This window comes from Crassostrea angulata, chromosome 5 (assembly GCF_025612915.1).
Source record: "Crassostrea angulata isolate pt1a10 chromosome 5, ASM2561291v2, whole genome shotgun sequence".
Taxonomy (NCBI): Eukaryota; Metazoa; Mollusca; class Bivalvia; order Ostreida; family Ostreidae; genus Magallana; species Magallana angulata.
In genome coordinates, this window is record NC_069115.1 from 52,253,822 (window position 1) to 52,273,563 (window position 19,742).

The 19,742-nt window shown below is 33.2% G+C and overlaps 2 protein-coding genes across 9 annotated transcripts in view; one reads left to right on the plus strand and one right to left on the minus strand.

Moving 5' to 3' along the window:
• The window catches only part of LOC128183157 (intersectin-1-like), a 46,520-nt gene extending 35,218 nt beyond the window's left edge, over positions 1-11,302 (plus strand). For 7 of the 8 annotated variants that reach the window (XM_052852048.1, XM_052852054.1, XM_052852050.1 and 4 more), the window contains 13 exons: positions 1,988-2,109; positions 2,793-2,899; positions 3,285-3,360; positions 3,512-3,619; positions 3,833-3,931; positions 4,132-4,299; positions 4,775-4,846; positions 5,050-5,181; positions 6,441-6,559; positions 7,403-7,485; positions 9,171-9,248; positions 9,540-9,713; positions 10,435-11,302. In XM_052852048.1, the coding sequence (XP_052708008.1) occupies positions 1,988-2,109; positions 2,793-2,899; positions 3,285-3,360; positions 3,512-3,619; positions 3,833-3,931; positions 4,132-4,299; positions 4,775-4,846; positions 5,050-5,181; positions 6,441-6,559; positions 7,403-7,485; positions 9,171-9,248; positions 9,540-9,713; positions 10,435-10,589 (1,493 nt within the window). In that variant the 3' untranslated portion in view covers positions 10,590-11,302. Of the gene's footprint in view, positions 1-1,987; positions 2,110-2,792; positions 2,900-3,284; positions 3,361-3,511; positions 3,620-3,832; positions 3,932-4,131; positions 4,300-4,774; positions 4,847-5,049; positions 5,182-6,440; positions 6,560-7,402; positions 7,486-8,113; positions 8,192-9,170; positions 9,249-9,539; positions 9,714-10,434 lie in introns of all 8 variants that reach the window. The other variant, XM_052852047.1, reaches the window with a different exon arrangement.
• A 2,719-nt stretch (positions 11,303-14,021) lies between these two features.
• On the minus strand, positions 14,022-16,332 carry LOC128186316 (E3 ubiquitin-protein ligase TRIM71-like). The gene has a single exon (XM_052856114.1). It carries the CDS (start codon positions 15,959-15,961, stop codon positions 14,306-14,308), a length of 1,656 nt encoding a protein of 551 aa, XP_052712074.1. The 5' UTR covers positions 15,962-16,332; the 3' UTR covers positions 14,022-14,305.
• Positions 16,333-19,742: the final 3,410 nt, after the last annotated feature.

A 19,742-nucleotide genomic window follows, 5' to 3' on the forward strand; every position in this document is an offset into this window, starting at 1 on the left:
GGGTTTTTCCAGCCCTTACTTTGTTCTTTTCTATTCTATCTTTTTTTTAATTTACATTTCAAATAATTTTGAACTTCCACCATGCAGGTTAAAAAATGTTTCATATTTGCTTGTACAGGGAAGAATTTAAAATGGATTTTGAGCTTCAGGACATTTAGTAATACAATGAATATGCCTCTATTGAATAGAGTACACATTAATTGCACATGTCTTTGCATTTAAAAATGGGTTGCACCTCCCACAAATAAGGCTATTGATTTATTAAGTTGATAATTTTTCCTTTGACTGGGTTTTGAATAAAACAATTTCTTTTATAAATACCCTTTTGTGCTTTGACTACATGTATTAAAGGTCTAAGAGAGAGAGAGAGAGAGAGAGAGCAGTAGTAGTAGTGTGGTTCAAACTTTGTGAAGTACATGTACTCTGTAATTTTAGTACATATTAAAGTATCAAAAGTGAATCTGCACTTTATCATGTAGACATAAATTCCAGAGATTGCAATTGATAGCTTTTTGAATGGGATGAACACCAAAAAAAAATTTGAAGAATTTAGACTTTAGTCCTACTTAAAAAATAAAGTTTCACAATGAATATGGAATGCCATGAAATGTTTTGAATGTTAGGGTGTGTGCATGGTCCTTGTTTAAAAAAAATTATAATCATTATGTTAGAAAAATTTAAATCTTATGGTATTTTATTAATAATTGATAAAGTTCATGGATCATAAATTAAACTTTATGTCAGTTGTTGTCTTTTTCGCAAAACATGATAAATCTGAAAGGAAATCAAATTTATGGAGTTTTTAGTATCTAGTTAAACTTGTTAGGAATTTTCTGGTGTGTTACTAAGTGCTTTCGGATGCATGCCTGTAACAAGGAGGCTTAATTGATTCTTTGAAGTGAGACGACTTGTAGTGCAAATATTAAATGATTCATGCATGATTATTCCGTTCAGCCGTATTTCTGCTTTTTTGTTAATGATGTAACAGAAACTTCCGCTGTTTGCATGGTACTGGTATATGATCATTTTAAAAATTTCATGAACAAGATGGAAATATTAAGTGCAATTATAGGTAAGACTTGGAGTAGAAATGAGCTATTTCAAATTTGTATACCATTGTTTTTCTTTATAAGCTTGACATAATGACATTATAAAGAGAAAGAAGTTATTCAGCTCTATTTATTGAGAATGTAAAGAAGTCAATTGCCTTTAGACGTACAAATACTGGGAAGGAATTATGTGACATGTTGGACCCTTTTTATCAGTTGACTAGATCGAGTCATTTATCTCATGTATGGATATATTCAAAGGGAGTGTTATATTGGCCTTAATTTCTGACTCCTAGTTTGCCTTTAATGATTGAACAAGGAAACAGAGTGGCTTCAAAACACATGCCTATGCTGTGATAATTTTACAGGCTTTTTGATACACTGTATTTTTGTTTGTAGATCACATCAAATATACCAGTAGCAACCAGGATGTTATAGAATCTATTATTATTGTCAGTTACACTCCCCAAGAATATTTTCATGTAGTCTGTTTCCAATGTGTCTTTTTTTTTTAAATGTGAAATGTTAAAGGTTGCACTATCATGGCAAGATTGTTAATGAGGTCAGTTATAAAAATCCATCCTTCTAGAAATATTGTTACCTGGAAATATATATCAGCTGTCTTCCTAAACATCAGTTGTCTACCTTGATATTAGTTGTCTAGCAAGAAATCAGTTGTTGACCTAAATTTTAGTTGTCTGGCTACCTAGATATCAGTTGTCGACCTAAATATCAGTTGTCTACTCAAATATCAGTTGTCTATCTAACTATTAGATGTTCTCTACCTAATAGCCAGTTGTCTTCTTAAATAATAGTTGTCTGCCTGATATCAGTTGTCTACTTGTTAATAAATATTATATGGTAGTTTTCCTCATGACAATATATTAGTTGTGAAGTCGTGTTCCTATCCAGTTAACATACACTATGGTGCCTTTCAGGGTCCAGTGACCCGGCGGTGCTTGCCCAGACCTCGTCCGTGGAGAGCAAGAGACAGAACTACATCCACGAGCTCATCAACACGGAGGAGACGTACATGGCAGACATGTCTATAGTACTAGACGTAAGTTCCCGTACAGAATAATTTTTTGGAGTTGATTTTAATCAACTCTCCTATGCAGTTACTCTGGCAAACGGGAACTGAAACAGTGTTCGGACGCAAGCACAAATCATCACCGGTGACAAGACTCAGTTTTTGAGAATAATAAATAAATTCGGTGCAATGTAAACTGAACCATTGTTTTTCAAGAAAACATAATTATGAATACCTTGAAAATAATCAGATTTTTTAAATAGTACGAACAATTTAGATATTTTTTGTCGTATGTATTCCTAAGCCAGAGTTCAATATACAATGTAGTTGCTCAATCAGACGCTCGGCTGTCTCTGCAAATCTCAACAAGCAGAGAGTCTCTCTTGGTAGTCGGCAATTAACGGAGACAGCCGAGAGACTAATGTTCAATATTGCTTGGATCCAGACGTGTACAATTTTTTAGAAATATTTTGATTACTGATACATAGTTTGGTGGAATTATTTTTATTTTTAAATATTACACAACATAGTTCATATTAGGTTTTCTAAAAAATCTTGTCGGAAAAGTCAGAGAATTCAAATTATAAAAATGTGCGTAATTCAAATACTACTTGTCATGCTAAATCAATAAAATCAATTCCCATCCACCTTTCAAACAAAAAATTCTATAGTGACCTTTGCTTGAAAGTAGTGTTTCTTTTCTTAAATTGTAGGCATTTTACGAACCAATGGCCAATTCAAAGGTCATGACCCAGGAGGAACTTGACATGATATTTGTGAACTGGAAGGAGCTGATTCTGTGCAATACAAAACTTCTCAAGTAAGCCCTATTTTTTCTTTGGTTTTGTTTTTGGGGTATTTTTTATTTTTATTGGATTTTTTTGCTCTTGTATGTAATTTTTAAAAAGTGATTTTTTTTAAAGTATAATACATACAGTTGAACTTTGATATCTTGAACACTGATATCTCGAATACATTGGATATGTCAAAATGATTTGTAAGACAAAGTCATAATCACTTATTTTTAAGTATTTTACCCTAGATATCTCAAATACTAGGAAAAACTTTGAGATATGATGTATGTTCTGATATGTTGACTTTTATACAGTCTGTGTAAAACATGTAGTTCCCTGACCTATATCAAATGAGAATTTTCATTTGACATTTCGTTTTCTGATGAATATTTCAGTTTTTTCTGTTCACAGGTCAGTGAGAGTCAGAAAGAAAATGTGTGGCAAGGGCCAGGTCATCCAAATCATTGGTGACGTCCTGTGTGAAAATGTGTGTATATCCACCCATACAAAATCACAAGTCAAATTAAAATTTTAGTCTTTTCCTAGTTTCAAAACTGTTGAGCATTGATAAGTTTATAGATACCTTACATGGTTGTATTTCTACAGAACCAGTAGCAAAATAACTTTTATTTTTGTAGATACCCCACATGACCCCTTACATCAGGTTCTGTAGTTGTCAGTTGAATGCTGCCGCATTGATTCAGAGATACACAGAGAACAGTTCCGAATTTAAAGAAATCCAAAAGGTAACCACATGTTTTTATACATTGAACACAGGTACAAATCGGTGAATTACTCAGCCATTACAAAAGTATTTTTCTTGCTTTAATTTGAAATCTTTAAATTACTCCTCGCTCACCATTATTATTTCTGCTTCAGTTTTGATCTCATATCATATAGTGAGGGTTGATTAAATTCTTAATTTGTGTCTTTCATTGATATTTTGTTTCTTTTGACAGAAATGTGTTCAAAATCCCAAAACCAAGGGTATGCCGCTAAGCAGCTTCTTGCTAAAACCCATGCAGAGAATCACCAAGTACCCACTGATGATTCAGAAAGTAGGTCAATAAAGACTCCATTTAAAGATAAATCGCTTTCTTGTAGCTAACAGATATATCAGTAGGATTCGAGATTAACCAAGTACTAGTACATGTATGTAACATGGTCCATATATCACAGCTATAGAAGTCAGCCATTTTTTCCATGCATTTGTTAGTAAATGTTGAGGGTTTTGACACTTAATGGAATATAATTTCAGATTCTACAATACACCCCAGAAACACACCCTGACCGCCAGAATCTAGAGGATGCCCTCGCCAAGGCTGAGGAACTGTGTAGTCAGGTGAATGAGGGGGTGAGGGAGAGGGAGAACTGTGACAAACTGGAGTGGATGCAGAACCATGTCCAGTGTGAGGGGCTACAGGAGGTCAGTGTCATCAGAGGAAGGTTGTCCTCATTCTAAAACTTTTAAATTTTATGTATTTATGTACTGTAAATTCCTTATATAACACGAATACTTAATTCCACGATCCTGCTGTTTTGTGTGAAATCACGAGAATATAAAATCACGAACGCAGAACATTTATCCATATTTCTTGTAGTTCTCAACTCTCAGAAAATAATTGCTAGGTTTTAAAATCCGCGAGGGGTGCTTCTTGCGATTTTACGCAGATATAAATTCCTTGCGTTTCATAAGGAATTTATTTAGTAATCAACTACAAGAGTGGTGTTTTATTATCTGGTTACCTTTGATTACTATACTATATACAGAATTACTAACCTAAAAGAACAAAAATGATATGATAGATTATGCCCCTGAAATCGAAGATCAGAGGGCAGACTTTTTTTAAATGAAAAATGTACGTTTTATTTAAATAAAAGTTGTTGTTTTTATTTTCCAGAGATTGATATTTAACTCAGTGACTAATTGTCTAGGTCCCAGAAAACTACTTTACCATGGCACAATGTATAAGGTAACAACAAACTAAATTAATTTTGATGAAACATACTAAATGTACACACTAAAGTATATAAATTCTTTAAAACAGTTTTAATGTTGAATATAAGTACATGTATTTTATTGAGACTAACATACTTGGCTTTAATGCTAAGAAACAGACACAGATACATTTCCGATAGCTACTGACTTGATGTTGACATTTTGGATTCATTTTAGGCCAAAGGTCACAAGGAGTTGGTTGGCTTCCTCTTCAATGACTTCTTACTTCTGGCCACGCCCCTCAGTAGTGCTACCTCAAACTCCCTGTTTGATGCCAAAACTAAGGCTCAGTACAGGATGTATAAAAGTGTAAGTATTTAGATTAAAAGTTAAGTGTATAGATTAAAAATGTATAATTTATATGTGTAAGTAAAGGTGTATTGATTAATAGTGTTGAAAAGTGTAAGTGTGCATATGAATAGTGTATAAAGTGTAAATGCATAGATTTAGAGTGTATAGAAGTGTAGGTGTATAGCTTAATTGTGTGTAAAAATGTATGTTAAAGTATATAAATTAATGGTGTATAAATGTGGTTGTCTAGGTAAAACTTTATATAGATAAACGATATAGCTTTGTAGTGCTACCTCAAACTCCTGTTTGATTATAAAAAGAAAGGCTCAGTACAGGATGTATAAAAAAGTGTAAGTCAAAGTGTATAGATTAACAGAGTATGAAAGTTTTAGTCAAGGTATATAAAAGTGTAAGTGTATAGAGTAACAGTGTTTAAAAGTTTTAGTCAAGGTATATAAAAGTGTAAGTGTATAGATTAACAGTGTATAAAAGTTTTAGTCAAGGTATATAAAAGTGTAAGTGTATAGAGTAACAGTGTTTAAAAGTTTTAGTCAAGGTATATAAAAGTGTAAGTGTATAGATTAACAGTGTATAAAAGTTTTAGTTAAGGTATATAGATTAACTGTATAGCTCAGTGCTATCTTAAACTCTTTGTTTGATGCCAAAACTAAGGCTCAATAGATGTATAAACGTGTATTAAGTTTTTAGAGTAAAAGTATATAAATTAAAGTGTGAGTCTAGATGTATAGATTAACATTTTATAAAAGTGTAAGTCTAAGTGTGGGATAGATGAATAGTGAGCATGATATTAATGTTAAAGAGAGATCAAGTATGTGTAAAGATGTAGAATTTTAAGATAGGAATGCATGATCTTGAAAGTTATTTTAGTGTATGAAGATTAGAGTAGGGAAAAAAAGTATTGCAGGTAACATTTAGATTAAATGTATTGTATAAAATGAATAACTACATAATAGAAATACTTGTACATTTATATACATATTTATATAATGTTTATTTTGAATGAACAAAATGACCATAAAATGTTGTATGTGCATGTTAGCAAAGGATTTGAACCAAATATTAAGAAACCTAGCAAATAATTTCATTTTGAAATGATTATCTACCAGTAAAAATATTATGAAACATGAAACAGTCAACTTTGAATGAGCTAAGATTTTATTTAGAGAGATTCAATGTACAAGTACATGTAAAGTGAAACACTTCAAAAGTGATTTGTATATTACTAAATGATTAATGTTTTACTTTTTTTGATACAGCCCATATTCCTGAATGAGGTGATGGTGCGTCGGTTAGGGGAGGACGACAATGACTGTCTGTTTCAGGTGTCCCATGTGGACCGAGTCTACAACTTAAAGGCCCCTAATCTCACTGAAAGGTAAATAGCTCAAGAGCGTCAGAAGCAAACAGAAAGGATCATGGTTGTGGTTATACCTAAATTTGCAAAAAAAAAGTGGGACATTTCAAGACAGTAGAAATATTTTATTTTGTTATATTCATTAGTATATTCTCACTATATAACTCTATATTGACGAATAGTCAATAATTGTAATATTAGCTCGTCCGAAAAATATTGACCGGTCAATTTTTTTTTGATATTGACCGGCTAGGAATAATATCTAGAGAACATTCCCTCTATTTCAAATAATCGCCTCTGATTTGTTGATTCGTAAATGATGACGTAAATAATTCTTCGCGACTCCAAACAAGGTGACGTCATAATAGACAGTCAGTCAAGGCAAGTAAACAATGGACGTGCAATGCAACAGTTTGCTATCATAACGGATATAAGGATTTGCGAATTACTGTGAAGCAAAATCAGGTAGAACATCTGTATGTTAATTCTTACGGTCGGCGGAATATCACCAGTGACGGTTTGATGCTGAGGACATTTTGGAAATGAACTTTGCACAAAATTGAATTCGTGAATTCTTTGTTGAGCTGGGAAAATTACGGCGATCTGTTTTCAATTACTTTCTTAAATTTTGGTTTGTTTTTTCGTATAACAAAACAAATGTTGACTGTGTTTTCGGGCAACATTGATTATATTAGCTTCCTTGGGACGACAATATTGCTCTCAGCTTCGCGTCGGGCAATATTTCGTCCCTCGGGGGCTAATATAATCAATGTTGCCCTCAACCCCAGTCAATATTTGTATAATGTATTGCACACTTTAAATATGTATGATGTCGTGATAAGTTGTTGGGGTTTTTATTTTCAGAGAGTCCTGGGTTAGGCATATTGATGCAGCTTCCAAGCTTTTCCTTGACACAGAGAAACAGAAGAGAGAAAAGCTGTATAATTGTGAGTATTATGTGACATTTTCACTTTTTACAGTTTTATTTATTTTTAATGTGTGAATTTAAGGATCTACTGGTAGCTTTCCTATCTTACCATTTGTTAACTTGTCAATATTTAAAATAATATTGAAGTTTTATTTTTAACTGCATCCAAAACATGATAATGCCAAATATCAGTTCTAATATGAATTTGAGGACAAGTACTATAGTTAAATTTATATTTTAATTTCACCACATTTTTTCTCTGTTCCATAGTGAGTAAGACTAAATTTGTATCAGATTTATAAGAGGAGATTTTGTTTTCACAATCTTTGAAAACTATTTCTATTATTTAAGGGATATATATAAATATAAATGAAGTTATGAAACTAATCATGTAATAAAAAATATAATGTTAAACATTTTCATTTTGCATTTTAGAATGATATCATTTTTTTTCTAATCATCTCTTTGCCACATACCATATATAGAGAAAGGAACACTCAGTCTGATAAAAATAGCATATTTAAAAATGTATTTATAAACTGACATATCACTCAGAAGCCTATGTTTATAGTAACTTATGCTCTAACTTATTGGAATTGAAAAGCTTACAAGTTTTAAAACTATTTATTTGCCTCTACACCCAACAGTGGGACAGAAATCTCACATGATGGGTAGGCTTTTGGTGATAATCCAGGAGGGGATAAATCTTGCCCCCACTGCTGATGGTAAGGCCCCAAAAACCTGACGTCAGGTCTGACTAATCACAGCAGAATGCCCTCCTTTGTTAGCTTGGTTCCACTAATTACCCAGTAGGACTGTCAATAGCTTGCCATGATCAGTGTTGTTGTATGTTGTACTTTGATTATAATATCTTTTTTCAGAGAAATGAACAATTTCTTTTTTTGTGTGCATGATAGATACAGATTGTATACATGTGTAAAAATACGATTAGTTCTTAAATAAGAATGAATAGCTTGTGTGAACTTCATGAGATGTGTTAAAAAAACAGTTATAGAATCATTCACAACTTTTATAAAAATGCATTTGCCATAATCATGACTATGTACATGTATACAATAAAACTTTTAATGGTGCCACATGCACAAAAATTCGATCATATTGCAAATATGTTCACTTTGATACGCATATCGATCAAGTTTGATTTTACCATTTTATAGATACAGTCATGTAGATGAAAGAATAAATTCTTTGTTGAGCTTTGAATGTTAGTTACATTTTTAGAAAACATGTAGAACATATATAATTGTGTTAGGAGGATGTTAAGTTGTACACAGAGGAAATATTTCTCAACTGCTGTATCTTTTTATTTTGGACCTGTTCAAATATTCTTAAAAAATTATCAAAATTTAAAAACAAAATGAAATACAAGAAATTGGTGTTTATATGTATTTATTTGAGAAAAAAAATAACAATTTAACTTAACTCTGTAAAAGAAAGATATTCAGCATTTTGAAGTTAAGAAGATTTCTGATGGCAAGTTTACAAACCAATGTTCCCCCACATTAACACTGCTTGCACCCTGAAAGTCTGCAGAGCATCCTCCTGCATTTGTTATAGCTAGCCTTTAAGTTGCTTTAGACCTTGTTTAGTGCATGTCTTACATGTTGGAAGATTAAATCTGAAGATTTTTTCTTTCTTTTTGTTTTCCTTTCTTGTGCATGATGTTGACTACCCATAATGCAGTGCGCAAGATAAACGGCGTGGGTCGGCTGCTGGTTGTGTTACTGGAAGGTTGTGATTTACAGGCCAGTGATGTCAATGGTAAAACGATCAGCAAAAGTGGTATCCTTAATGCGGTCACAAAACTTCAGTGCTGCACATCTACCTTTTGTTCTTTTTGATTCTAACAATTGCAATGCATATCATATCAACAATGCCAGTTAATTTGCTTGTTTATTAATAAATGAAATTTTATAAAAAAATTTAAAAAACTGTTTAAGATAAAATTTTATATAGAAGATCATATAATTGATTTTGAAATTTATATTTTTTTAGTTGTGTTATTGAAAATTTAAACTGTTGGTTCAAATGTTAAAAATTCTATCAAATCAGGAAAAAGTGATCCGTACTGTGAAGTGAGCATGGGGGTCCAGGAACACAAAACCAAGGTCATCCAAGCGACCTTGAACCCGAGATGGAATGCGTCCATGCAGTTCACAATCAAGGACCTGGAACAGGATGTTCTGTGTATCACGGTGTTTGACCGAGACCTGTTTTCACCTAACGGTAAGAGGTTTTACTGATGGGCAGCCATTAAATAGTCATCTGATGTATTTATTGAATGTATTACAGTAAAACTTGCTTATAGCTTAAAGCAAAGTGTCATGTATGAACAATTTTGATTAATTTTAAATATAAATTGATTTGTTAATAAACTTTTTTTTTTTAGAGTTAATTTAATTTACTTCACACTATAACAGAATTCATTTTAGGTGTATTCACATTAACCATGTCCCTCTGTAGTTACCTCTGCATTGTGTATTTTAGTAGATATAATAAGGTCAGATGTTGGTCAATAGCTAGTTTCTATCTAAAGTCTCCTGAATCATGTGACATATAGTTGCAGGTTTTTTTTTTTATCAAATTGTTCTCAGACTATACAATGCATTTAAAGTAAAAATTAATACCCTTCTTGGGAAAAAAGGAACAGAACTGTGTAGAGACACAACTCAAAAACAACATTCTTAATATACATATTAAATTGTATACTTACAATATGTACTGCCAAGCTTTTACATTACTGTTTGCGTGGTGACTTAATGATGAGAAGCGCATGTGGGATTAAAGTTATAACTCTAATGGTTAATTTACATGGAAATAATTATGTAAATTAACCACGTATTGAACTGCTTGTAATGCATTACCCGGTAGGTTCTAAAAGTCAATAAAATTCATCACCTGTAATTTTTTTTGGTTTTATAATGCAATATATAACTTTTCTCTCCAGACTTTCTTGGACGTACAGAAATGAGAGTAAACGACATCTTGACAGAGTCTCGGACACGGAAAGGACCAATCACAAAACGCCTTTTATTGCACGAGGTGTCGTCAGGGGAAGTAGTCGTCAAACTCGACCTGCAACTCTATGACAATTACACGTGACAAGAAATGAAGTCATAAGTTTAACATCGCTTGCCAATCAGTGTAGAATTTAAACTCAAATTCAAGAAATTATTCCAGATTGAAAAAACGGTTGCTGAGCAATCTTTTAGAATTTCGTTAAAACTTGGGAATTTGCCTGCAAGTTTCAAACTAATGTCAGAAATCCTTTCATTGTTTAAGAAAAACATGGATACATGTATATTTACAATTAATTGTAAATTCTTTGTCAATTCTTTTTTACAAATGAGATACTGAAATGAGTTATATAATTTTTCTAAAAAGAAAAATAACAAAGTACTAACTGAATTTGGTGAGAAATGATAAATCCCTGCATTTGTGTTGTGGTGTTACTTTTATATGAGGACTCTCTCCCACATTTATTTTGTTTTTATATATACTGACCTTTTTTTACACAATATTTTTTGCATAATGTTTAACCGCATTTATTAAATGAACAGATATTTATTGTACATTTTTCAAGTCAAGTGATGAATTCTTTCTTACAAAGACATCTGTACAAGTTATAGTGCAATATGTGATCGTTATATTAACTTTTAATCAAAGTATATTAGGTAGTACTAGTAGAAATTCGTGGTTCATTTTACAGGACAGCCAGACCAGTCTTACATCACATTGTTGACTCTGCCAGTTTTGAGTGATGTTTGTTTAACATATGTTGAGAATGGTTTTAATAAATATAATATGGTAATTAATTGTATTCTTTTTTATTGTAACATGTACCTTGAGAGGCGGTCAGGAGGCAACAGGAGCAAACATACTCGTAATTCACCGAGAAGTATCATAATAACATTATTATACTATCTTAGGGAGGACGTTTATTAGGCCACCTAGGCCTCTCCGGGGACCTTTTACCATTAATCTTTATCCGTCGATGTATCTTGTGCATCGTCCATAAACTTTTTTATTTTAACTTCTTTTTGAATACTACAAGGCTAACTGTTACCGTTTTTAGTTTGAAATTTAAATTGTGAAATTTATTACCTTACCCCCGCCCCCTAGGGCCTCATGGGCAGGGCCAAATATGCAAAACATGGCCAAATTTTTAAAGCTCTTCTTTGCTCTCTCACGTGAAAAAAACATCGTCGCAAACCACGGTTTTAGTCCACAAGTTTCCTCAAACGTGATGATGGAGAGAATCGATGTGAATCACACGTGGGTCACCGACGATGGAAAAAAAATGAATGCATTTTTATGGTATCCATGAAGCCCTCTACCAAAATTGTCAAATTCAGAACCCCTTGACAGGGGTTCTGTGGCCTTAGGGCGTGGCAATATTGCTACTAGTATATAGTGAAAATGTTTTAAATCTTGCAATATCTTCTCTACTCCCATATAAATTTGAGAAAAATTACGGTATACAGGGTTATGTTCGCCTGTGTTATTTTCGCCCTTCTACACTTGCAAACGGCATTTCGTCCCATCTTCAAATCGCCCCGTTGTACATGTAATTGTGTTAAAAGAGGTATTTTTGCAGATATGAAATTCGCTCAGTAAACAGTAAATGCATGGTTATGATGTTCATAAAACCCTATCCCTAAATTGTGAAATTTTTGGCCCCTGACTCGGAAGGTTCAGGCCCTTGGGCGGGGCCAATATGGCCATTTTGTAAAGAACAAAATCTTGAAATCTTCCCTATTCCTATATATATTAAAGAAAAAAGCTAGTTCATAATTATGAAAAATGTATTTAATCTTAGAAAATCCTGTCTTTTCTTCTTCCACATCCTGGCGGTGATGTTGGGGGGGGGGGGGGGGGGAGGTTGAATGCATGGTTATGGTGTAACATTGTCCATTAAACTCTCTACCTATATTGTGAAATTAATGACCCCTTAGTTTACTCTAATTTGGCTCCTGAATCTAGGTTTTAGATAATCTGAGATTATAATTTCTTCGCCTCTTGACCCCCGCCCCCTTATAAATTAATATTTGCAAACATTAAATAACGAAAGCATGGTAACAGTCAGATGAGTCTCGGTTAGGGTTTAGACTCAAAAATGAAGCTTGCAATTCTTAACACGAACTCCCTGACAGGTCCATTTACAGACTGTGGGCCTCTCGTTACAGGAACAAATAGCCTCGAACCTTCATTTTTTTGAAAATTAACGCGATTGGCTCCTCAATCCTTTGCCTAGTTACATTAATGTTACGTGCCCGGAAAGAGCATACTAAGCATGTTCACGTAAACATGGTTAATCTTAATTTGCGATAAATCTCGAATATTCGCATATACTGGTTCAGTTTCAAATGAATAGCAAAGTCGTTTTTTTGGTTCCTTTTACGTTATTATTTATTTTCATCATAGTTCTAATAAATATAACGAAAAAGATAACAAGAAATATAACTTTAAAAACATTAAAACATCGGATCGTACCTCTTTGAGAAATGATTTAATGTCAACATATGATGGACTATATAAAAATTCATACATTCTACCGATTTTATATACTTATGTTTCCGTTCCCTGAATGTTTGTTTCAGAATCTGTATTTGTTTTAAAGGATCTTGAATCAAATATAAAAAGTACCAGTTTTCTCCAATCCTAAATGAAATACCTTTATTGTACATGGTTAAAATCCTTGAACACAGGTTTTACGCCATATGAAAAATGAATCAGCCTGTTTCGTCTTATTTTTGAAAAGTTTTAGTTCGAATTTCTTATGAACTCTTACAATTGTAAATGATCAACAGTAATTTCAGTTATATTACGCAGTCAATATGAATGACATCAAATTAAGAATGTATAGACATAGTTGGTTTCATACATTAAAAACAAATTAGCATGGCTGTGAAGTAGGCACGAAATTAGAGCAACACACATTTTAGCTGTGTATGGAAGATAAAAATACGATCTTTTATATAACTCTATTATACATGTATATACCTATAATCCTTTATGATAAACCACAAATAAATTACCAAATTAGATATCAAACTTTAAATTTGCTATGGATTTTTTTTTGATTCGATGTATGAATTTTATTCTTGTCTTGCACATTGAGCTTCCAATTTTTTTTCAATTTCCAAGGCATGCAGTTAATTATCTGATTACACATTTTAGTAACTATCGTATGGAAATTAGAATTCCTTTCCCAAGCAGTCTTTGAACAAAACTTTAACATAAAACTATGTTGATATTATTTACGATGCTTCATATTTCAAATAGCCATTAAATCGTGGTAGCAATCGAACACCACATTTGATCCTTTGGCCGATTTCTCGTTCCATATATATGATTCGTGAGTTATTCATGTACGATTGTCGTGAACGCCAGTCCTGTTGGACGCCAAACTCAGGAAAATATGGGAGAGGGAAAAATCATACATCGTTATTGAGTAGATTGTACTGTACTTAGCAATGCTTTCAGTTATCTCTTCCTCGTACCTTTCTGCTTTATTCAAGAACAAAAAACTGATGCAAAGACACAATACATGTAATTGAAATATTATTATCTTCCAAATCAAACTACATTAATAACAATTTTAAAAGCCGTGTAGCTTGCTTTTTTTATATGAACACACAGTACAAAAACCGAAAGATCTGTAACAAGGGTATTTTCCCAGCCAGATATACATGTACTTTCAACAAAAACTCATACTTTTACAAATCAAAAGGACTAGAGATACATAAATTGATTACATCTAGTAAACATAACTTGTAGGTACAGGCTATCCTACTAAGAACATAATTATGACAATGTCATTGAGAGTCAAAATCATATATTCTGATCTCGTTTTGACAAGTTAACAGAAGTTTTGGCGATGATCCCATGGTTGTCACACGGATTCCCATTGGATTAGAAATGGCGTCATCTTTATCCCTAGAAAGGACCTGTCTCACAAATGTTCCCTCTGAGTTAAGCTGTAACACATTGTTAGTGCTACACCCCACCACGTAAACATTACCGCGAGAATCACACGTCACTCCCAAAGGGTAACTCAAATCTTCGTGTTCGAATGTAAACTCTTGTGTACCCAATTTGTCGTCAAACAGAGCGTAAACTTTTCCCTTGTCCACATGATGAGAGTAAATGATACGTCTTGAATGGAAGCAGAGCCCGTATACGTATCCCTTTGTGACCGATACTGTATGGAGAGCGGAGCCGCTCTCGTCAACATGCCGGAGCAGCCCATCTGTTGATGATACAATAAACCCACCGCGGTCAAAGGCAATTCCGTTAGGTTTAAACGAGAGTTTGATAATTTCATTCGAAGTCAAGGTGCAACTTTTGTCCCTCCTCAAATCCACTATCTCTATGCCCGGCTGAGGTGCTCGAATCGTTATTGCAACCGACATTGGGTCTATTTGTGTCATGGCCCATGGTTTACCAGCCAACGAACACGCAGTGATAAAACCTTGGGTTATGGAAAAGAGGTAGATTTTGTTATGATTGTCACAAACAGCAAGAACATGATCATCTCCGATTGCTTCTACGTCCGTCATTCGGCATCCAGATTTGGCCAAGACATGGAATTGAACTAACTCGGAACTCAAGAAATTAGTTGTACATTCTTCGATGGTTTCTTCAACGACGAGTTTACCATATGGCTTCTCTTCTAAAAGAATTGGCGTTAAAAAATTGGCGTCCTCCAATTTCAAACTAATTTTCTTGTAATCATTTTGTAGCGACTGCAGATTTTTTACCAACCCTCTATGATTCTTTTCAGCTTTTTTCATCTCTAAAAATAGAGCTACTTTGTTTTTATCAGTACAGTTTTTCATTTTCTTAATATCGACACCCACTTTTTCCTGAAATTCGCTCAAACTGTCAACTTTGGCTGCATATTTGTCATTTTTCTCATTTTGCAAGGATACCAGCTGTTCCATAAACTCTGCCTCTTTATCGTTCAGAAATCTCACCACCGATTCTTTCATCGATTGAATACGGGAGCGGATATCGTCAACCTGAGCGCCAAATCCCTCTTTGTTCTTTGAAAGACTACTTTTGCCGTCTTCACATTCCTGATTGAACTCTTCCAGCATCTCTTCCAACTTTTTCTTATCATCTTCACTTGCCTGTTTTTCCGCGCATTCCTCCAAACTTTCCACCATTTTGCATTTTCTGTGATCGGTGGTTGCACACATCAAACAGCAGGCTAACTCGTCATCGAAGCAGTACACTTCTAGTTTCCGGTCAGCATGCTTCTCGCAGAACCCCACCGTATCGGGGACAAAGTCCACTGCCTGGCTATCGTCTAATGACATCACACGGTGCTCCATAGACAAACGGTTAGCGCGGTGACTATTCGCGCATTTTTCACACAAGTCGTCAAAACAGTCGATACATCGTGACGTTGCAAGTTCAACGGAGTTCATTCGGGAACATATGTCGCAGGATTTGCCGTTAGTTGCCATGTCTTATAACAATCACTGTAATTATGTGGATTAACACGTGCAGTACTGTGTACTGCGAAATCCCTTCGCGTGTAATATTGCGTTTACAAGTGCTTTCTCTGTCCAGCTGAGTTCCGGTGACTGTTTGTTGTACGTAGATGGGTTTACGTAACTCTCGCCTCTCTCAGTTGTGCAGTGCTGTACAACTTGTATTTTGAACGTTATCAATATTCTCCCGGCCTTCCGCTCAGATAAGCCACTCCAAGTATGTAAACACGAAAAACTACCATAGCAAAAATTGCGTTTACGCATCACAGGTAAAAGATAAATAGCGCTGCAGCAGAGAGCAATTGTCGGGAAAAGGATGTGTCATGCTACTTTTGTTATTGTGTACATACAGGAAACGGAAACGCGGGTTGTCTAAATTGTAGATGTTAAAAAACACGTTTTCACAAACACAGTTTCACACTGTGCAATATAATAGGTAGTGTTTGATGACAATTTATTCTAATGAATAGAAAAAATCAAAAGAACACCATAAGGACCCCTTCATGTATGGCATGTCACTTTGATCCGTTTTTGGGAGTTGATTTTAATCAACTCTCCTATGCAGTTACTCTGGCAAACCGAAAGTGAAACAGTGTTTGGACCTAAGCACAAATCATCACCGCTGACAAGACTTAGATATTGAAAATATAACAGATAAATTCGGTGTACTGTATGCTGAACCATATTTTTTTAAGAAAACGTAATTATAAATACCTTGAAATCAGTCAGATTTTAAATAGTACAAATAATTTAGATATTTTTTGTAGTCGTATGTATTCCTACGCCATCAGAGATCAATTTAGTCTCGTTCAACCTGACGCTCGGCTGTATCCGTAAATCTCAGACGAACAGAGATCTCTTGGTAGTCGGAGATTAACGGAGACAGCCGAGCGTCTGGTTAAACGAGACTAAATTGATCTCTGATGGCGTAGGAATACATACGACTACAAAAAATATCTAAATTATTTGTACTATTTAAAATCTGACTGATTTCAAGGTATTTATAATTACGTTTCCTTAAAAAACTATGGTTCAGCATACAGTACACCGAATTTATCTGTTATATTTTCAATATCTAAGTCTTGTCAGCGGTGATGATTTGTGCTTAGGTCCAAACACTGTTTCACTTTCGGTTCAGTATTGCTTGGATCCAGACATGTGTACAATTTTTAAAAATATTTCGATTACTGATACATAGTTTGATGGAATTAATTCTATCTTAAAATCTTAATCTCTGACTACTAAGAGAGACTCTCTGTTCGTCTGAGATTTACATGATTCATATGTGGTTTTCTCGAAATTCTTGTCGGTAAAGTTCGAGAATTCATATTATAAAAATGTGCGTAATTCAAATACAGATTAGAAACTACTTCCCATGCAAAATAACATATCGTTGACTTTAAAATTAATAATAATCGATAAAATCAACTCCCGTCAGTACTTCAGAACTTTGATTTAAATATGTAACTTCCTTTTGTTTATCGTATAACTTATTATTTACAAGGAAGAAATATTATTAAGCAATAATATTTCTTAATGTCTGAACTGGATATAGAGGGGGGCGGGGGGTTGCAATATATTTAATACGCTGGTGCGTGGTGATATGTTACCAATACACTATAACTTAATTGATTTAGAATTATCGAAATAAACTCAAACAAAATGTGTTACGAATGATGGTTTGTACTTGACAATATGCTAGTACATATGTGTACATGCAAATTTTATACTGACATATTTACATTTTCCAGTGACTTTAATTTTTCTGTTAAACGTTATAACGGCTCTATACTAGAGAGTCGATTTTTTAATGTATAATATATAGTCCAAAACATTTCATCAATGTCTATTTTAATGTTCAATCGTGAAATTGCTGAACATTTTATTAAACTAAGTAATAAGGAGTCATGAGGTGAGCAAATACGGCCAGGCGGTTTGTTCCCGTTTTGCACACATTTGAAAATTAGGTATCGAAAAAATGTGTGCGAAACGGGAATTTGACCAGGTGAGATAATTGCTTGATTGCTATAGTCTATATCACAATTCCTGCGAGGGTAATTGACAATAAGATAAGTAAAACATATTTACTCGCAATTTATATTAACATTTATTTTATCTTACAATATAACTTTACATTTACATAATAATCACCATCCATATTCATGAAATTGATTTCAAACATCAATTTAGTCATGAACAATTTCATTATTTTTTTAAATAAAAAAGATTATTGCAAAAATGTTGAATATGTAGCGCCTTTGTTTAACTTACTGTCTATAGGAAGAACATGTATACGCTAAAAGTTTGAAGAGAAAATATCATATGATAATATATAATTATTGCTTTTGCTGACATAAATGGAGGAGATGTGTCTAGTGAAAACGCTGATTAATATTTTTCATTTATGTTGTGGCTTGAATATTCGGAGAAATAGACAAACTGTATGATAATAAATCGGCAATTTTATATGCTTTAAAAACTGTAAAGATTATTTCACAAAACCTATCAAATGTAGACCTATTTCATGCATTATCAACCTTTTTCAGTTTGAGTTATATCGCATCAATATTAAAATATTATTTTCGTCAGATTTTTTTTATGTATTTAACCTCTGATATGAAAACCAAGAAAGTGACCCGCCATATACTAAAGCGGTGATGTCATAAGAACTACCGTCAAGATCGCTACTTCAAAGATTGAAATATTTTGTGATAAAGATCTGTTTTTCTTCATAATAATCTTCTGTTGATACCAAACAATCAATTATAAACATGCGTTTTACATAAATTGCAATTCAATTGTAAAAAGAGACACAGAGTACCCCATATGACTGTCCATGTAGTTTCCCCCTTCATCATATAATTATCCATTAAATCAGCTTCCAATTGGCTTGGGACCAACAATTTTTTCTGATTCATTTTGTTTTATATTTAAGGTAAATTGAAAACAATTTGAAAGACAAATCATCTAATCATTATTTTTTTTTTAATCAGTGTGCGGAAATTGAAGACTTTTTGAACATATCATTATCTTCATTTAATCAAACGAAAAAAATGGTGATAGTTACTAGACCTAAAACACAACAAAATGTCTATATTCTTCTTGTTTTATCGTTAACGCGCTGATAAAACACAGGTAAAAAAACAGGTAAAATTTTTGACCGAAAGCAGACTATAATTGCTATCACAACACAATATACACCTATTGTTCTATACCCAATTATCAGATGTGTGCAAAACGGGAACACACCGGCCAGGCGTGATCAATCCTTCGGGCTTTATTGGATTTGATCACTCCCGATCGTATTCGATCACCTCATGATACTCAAAAATGACTCCTTATTCCTTAACAGTCACGTTACTATATATCTTTTCATTGTATGCATACATTTATTTGATCAAATAAATGTGTGTTTATCAATAAAATATTCCATCCGAATATTAAAAAAGTTTTAATGTAAAAATTAAAATTAAATACACATCCATTGTATTCATCAAGGAAAAATTCCAATTTTTTGATGATACATTATTTTGTGCAAAAAAGGGAGGGGCCCCGGGGGTAAAAATGCAGCAGATTAACTGTGGCTATTTTTTGTTATGTATAATTTACTCCAATACCAAAAAGTGCCTATAATCATTGGTACACGCATATAAAGATATTGTTCATATTTGTTCATCTATTCATCATTATAATAATTATATATATATATATATATATATATATATATATATATATATATATATATATATATATA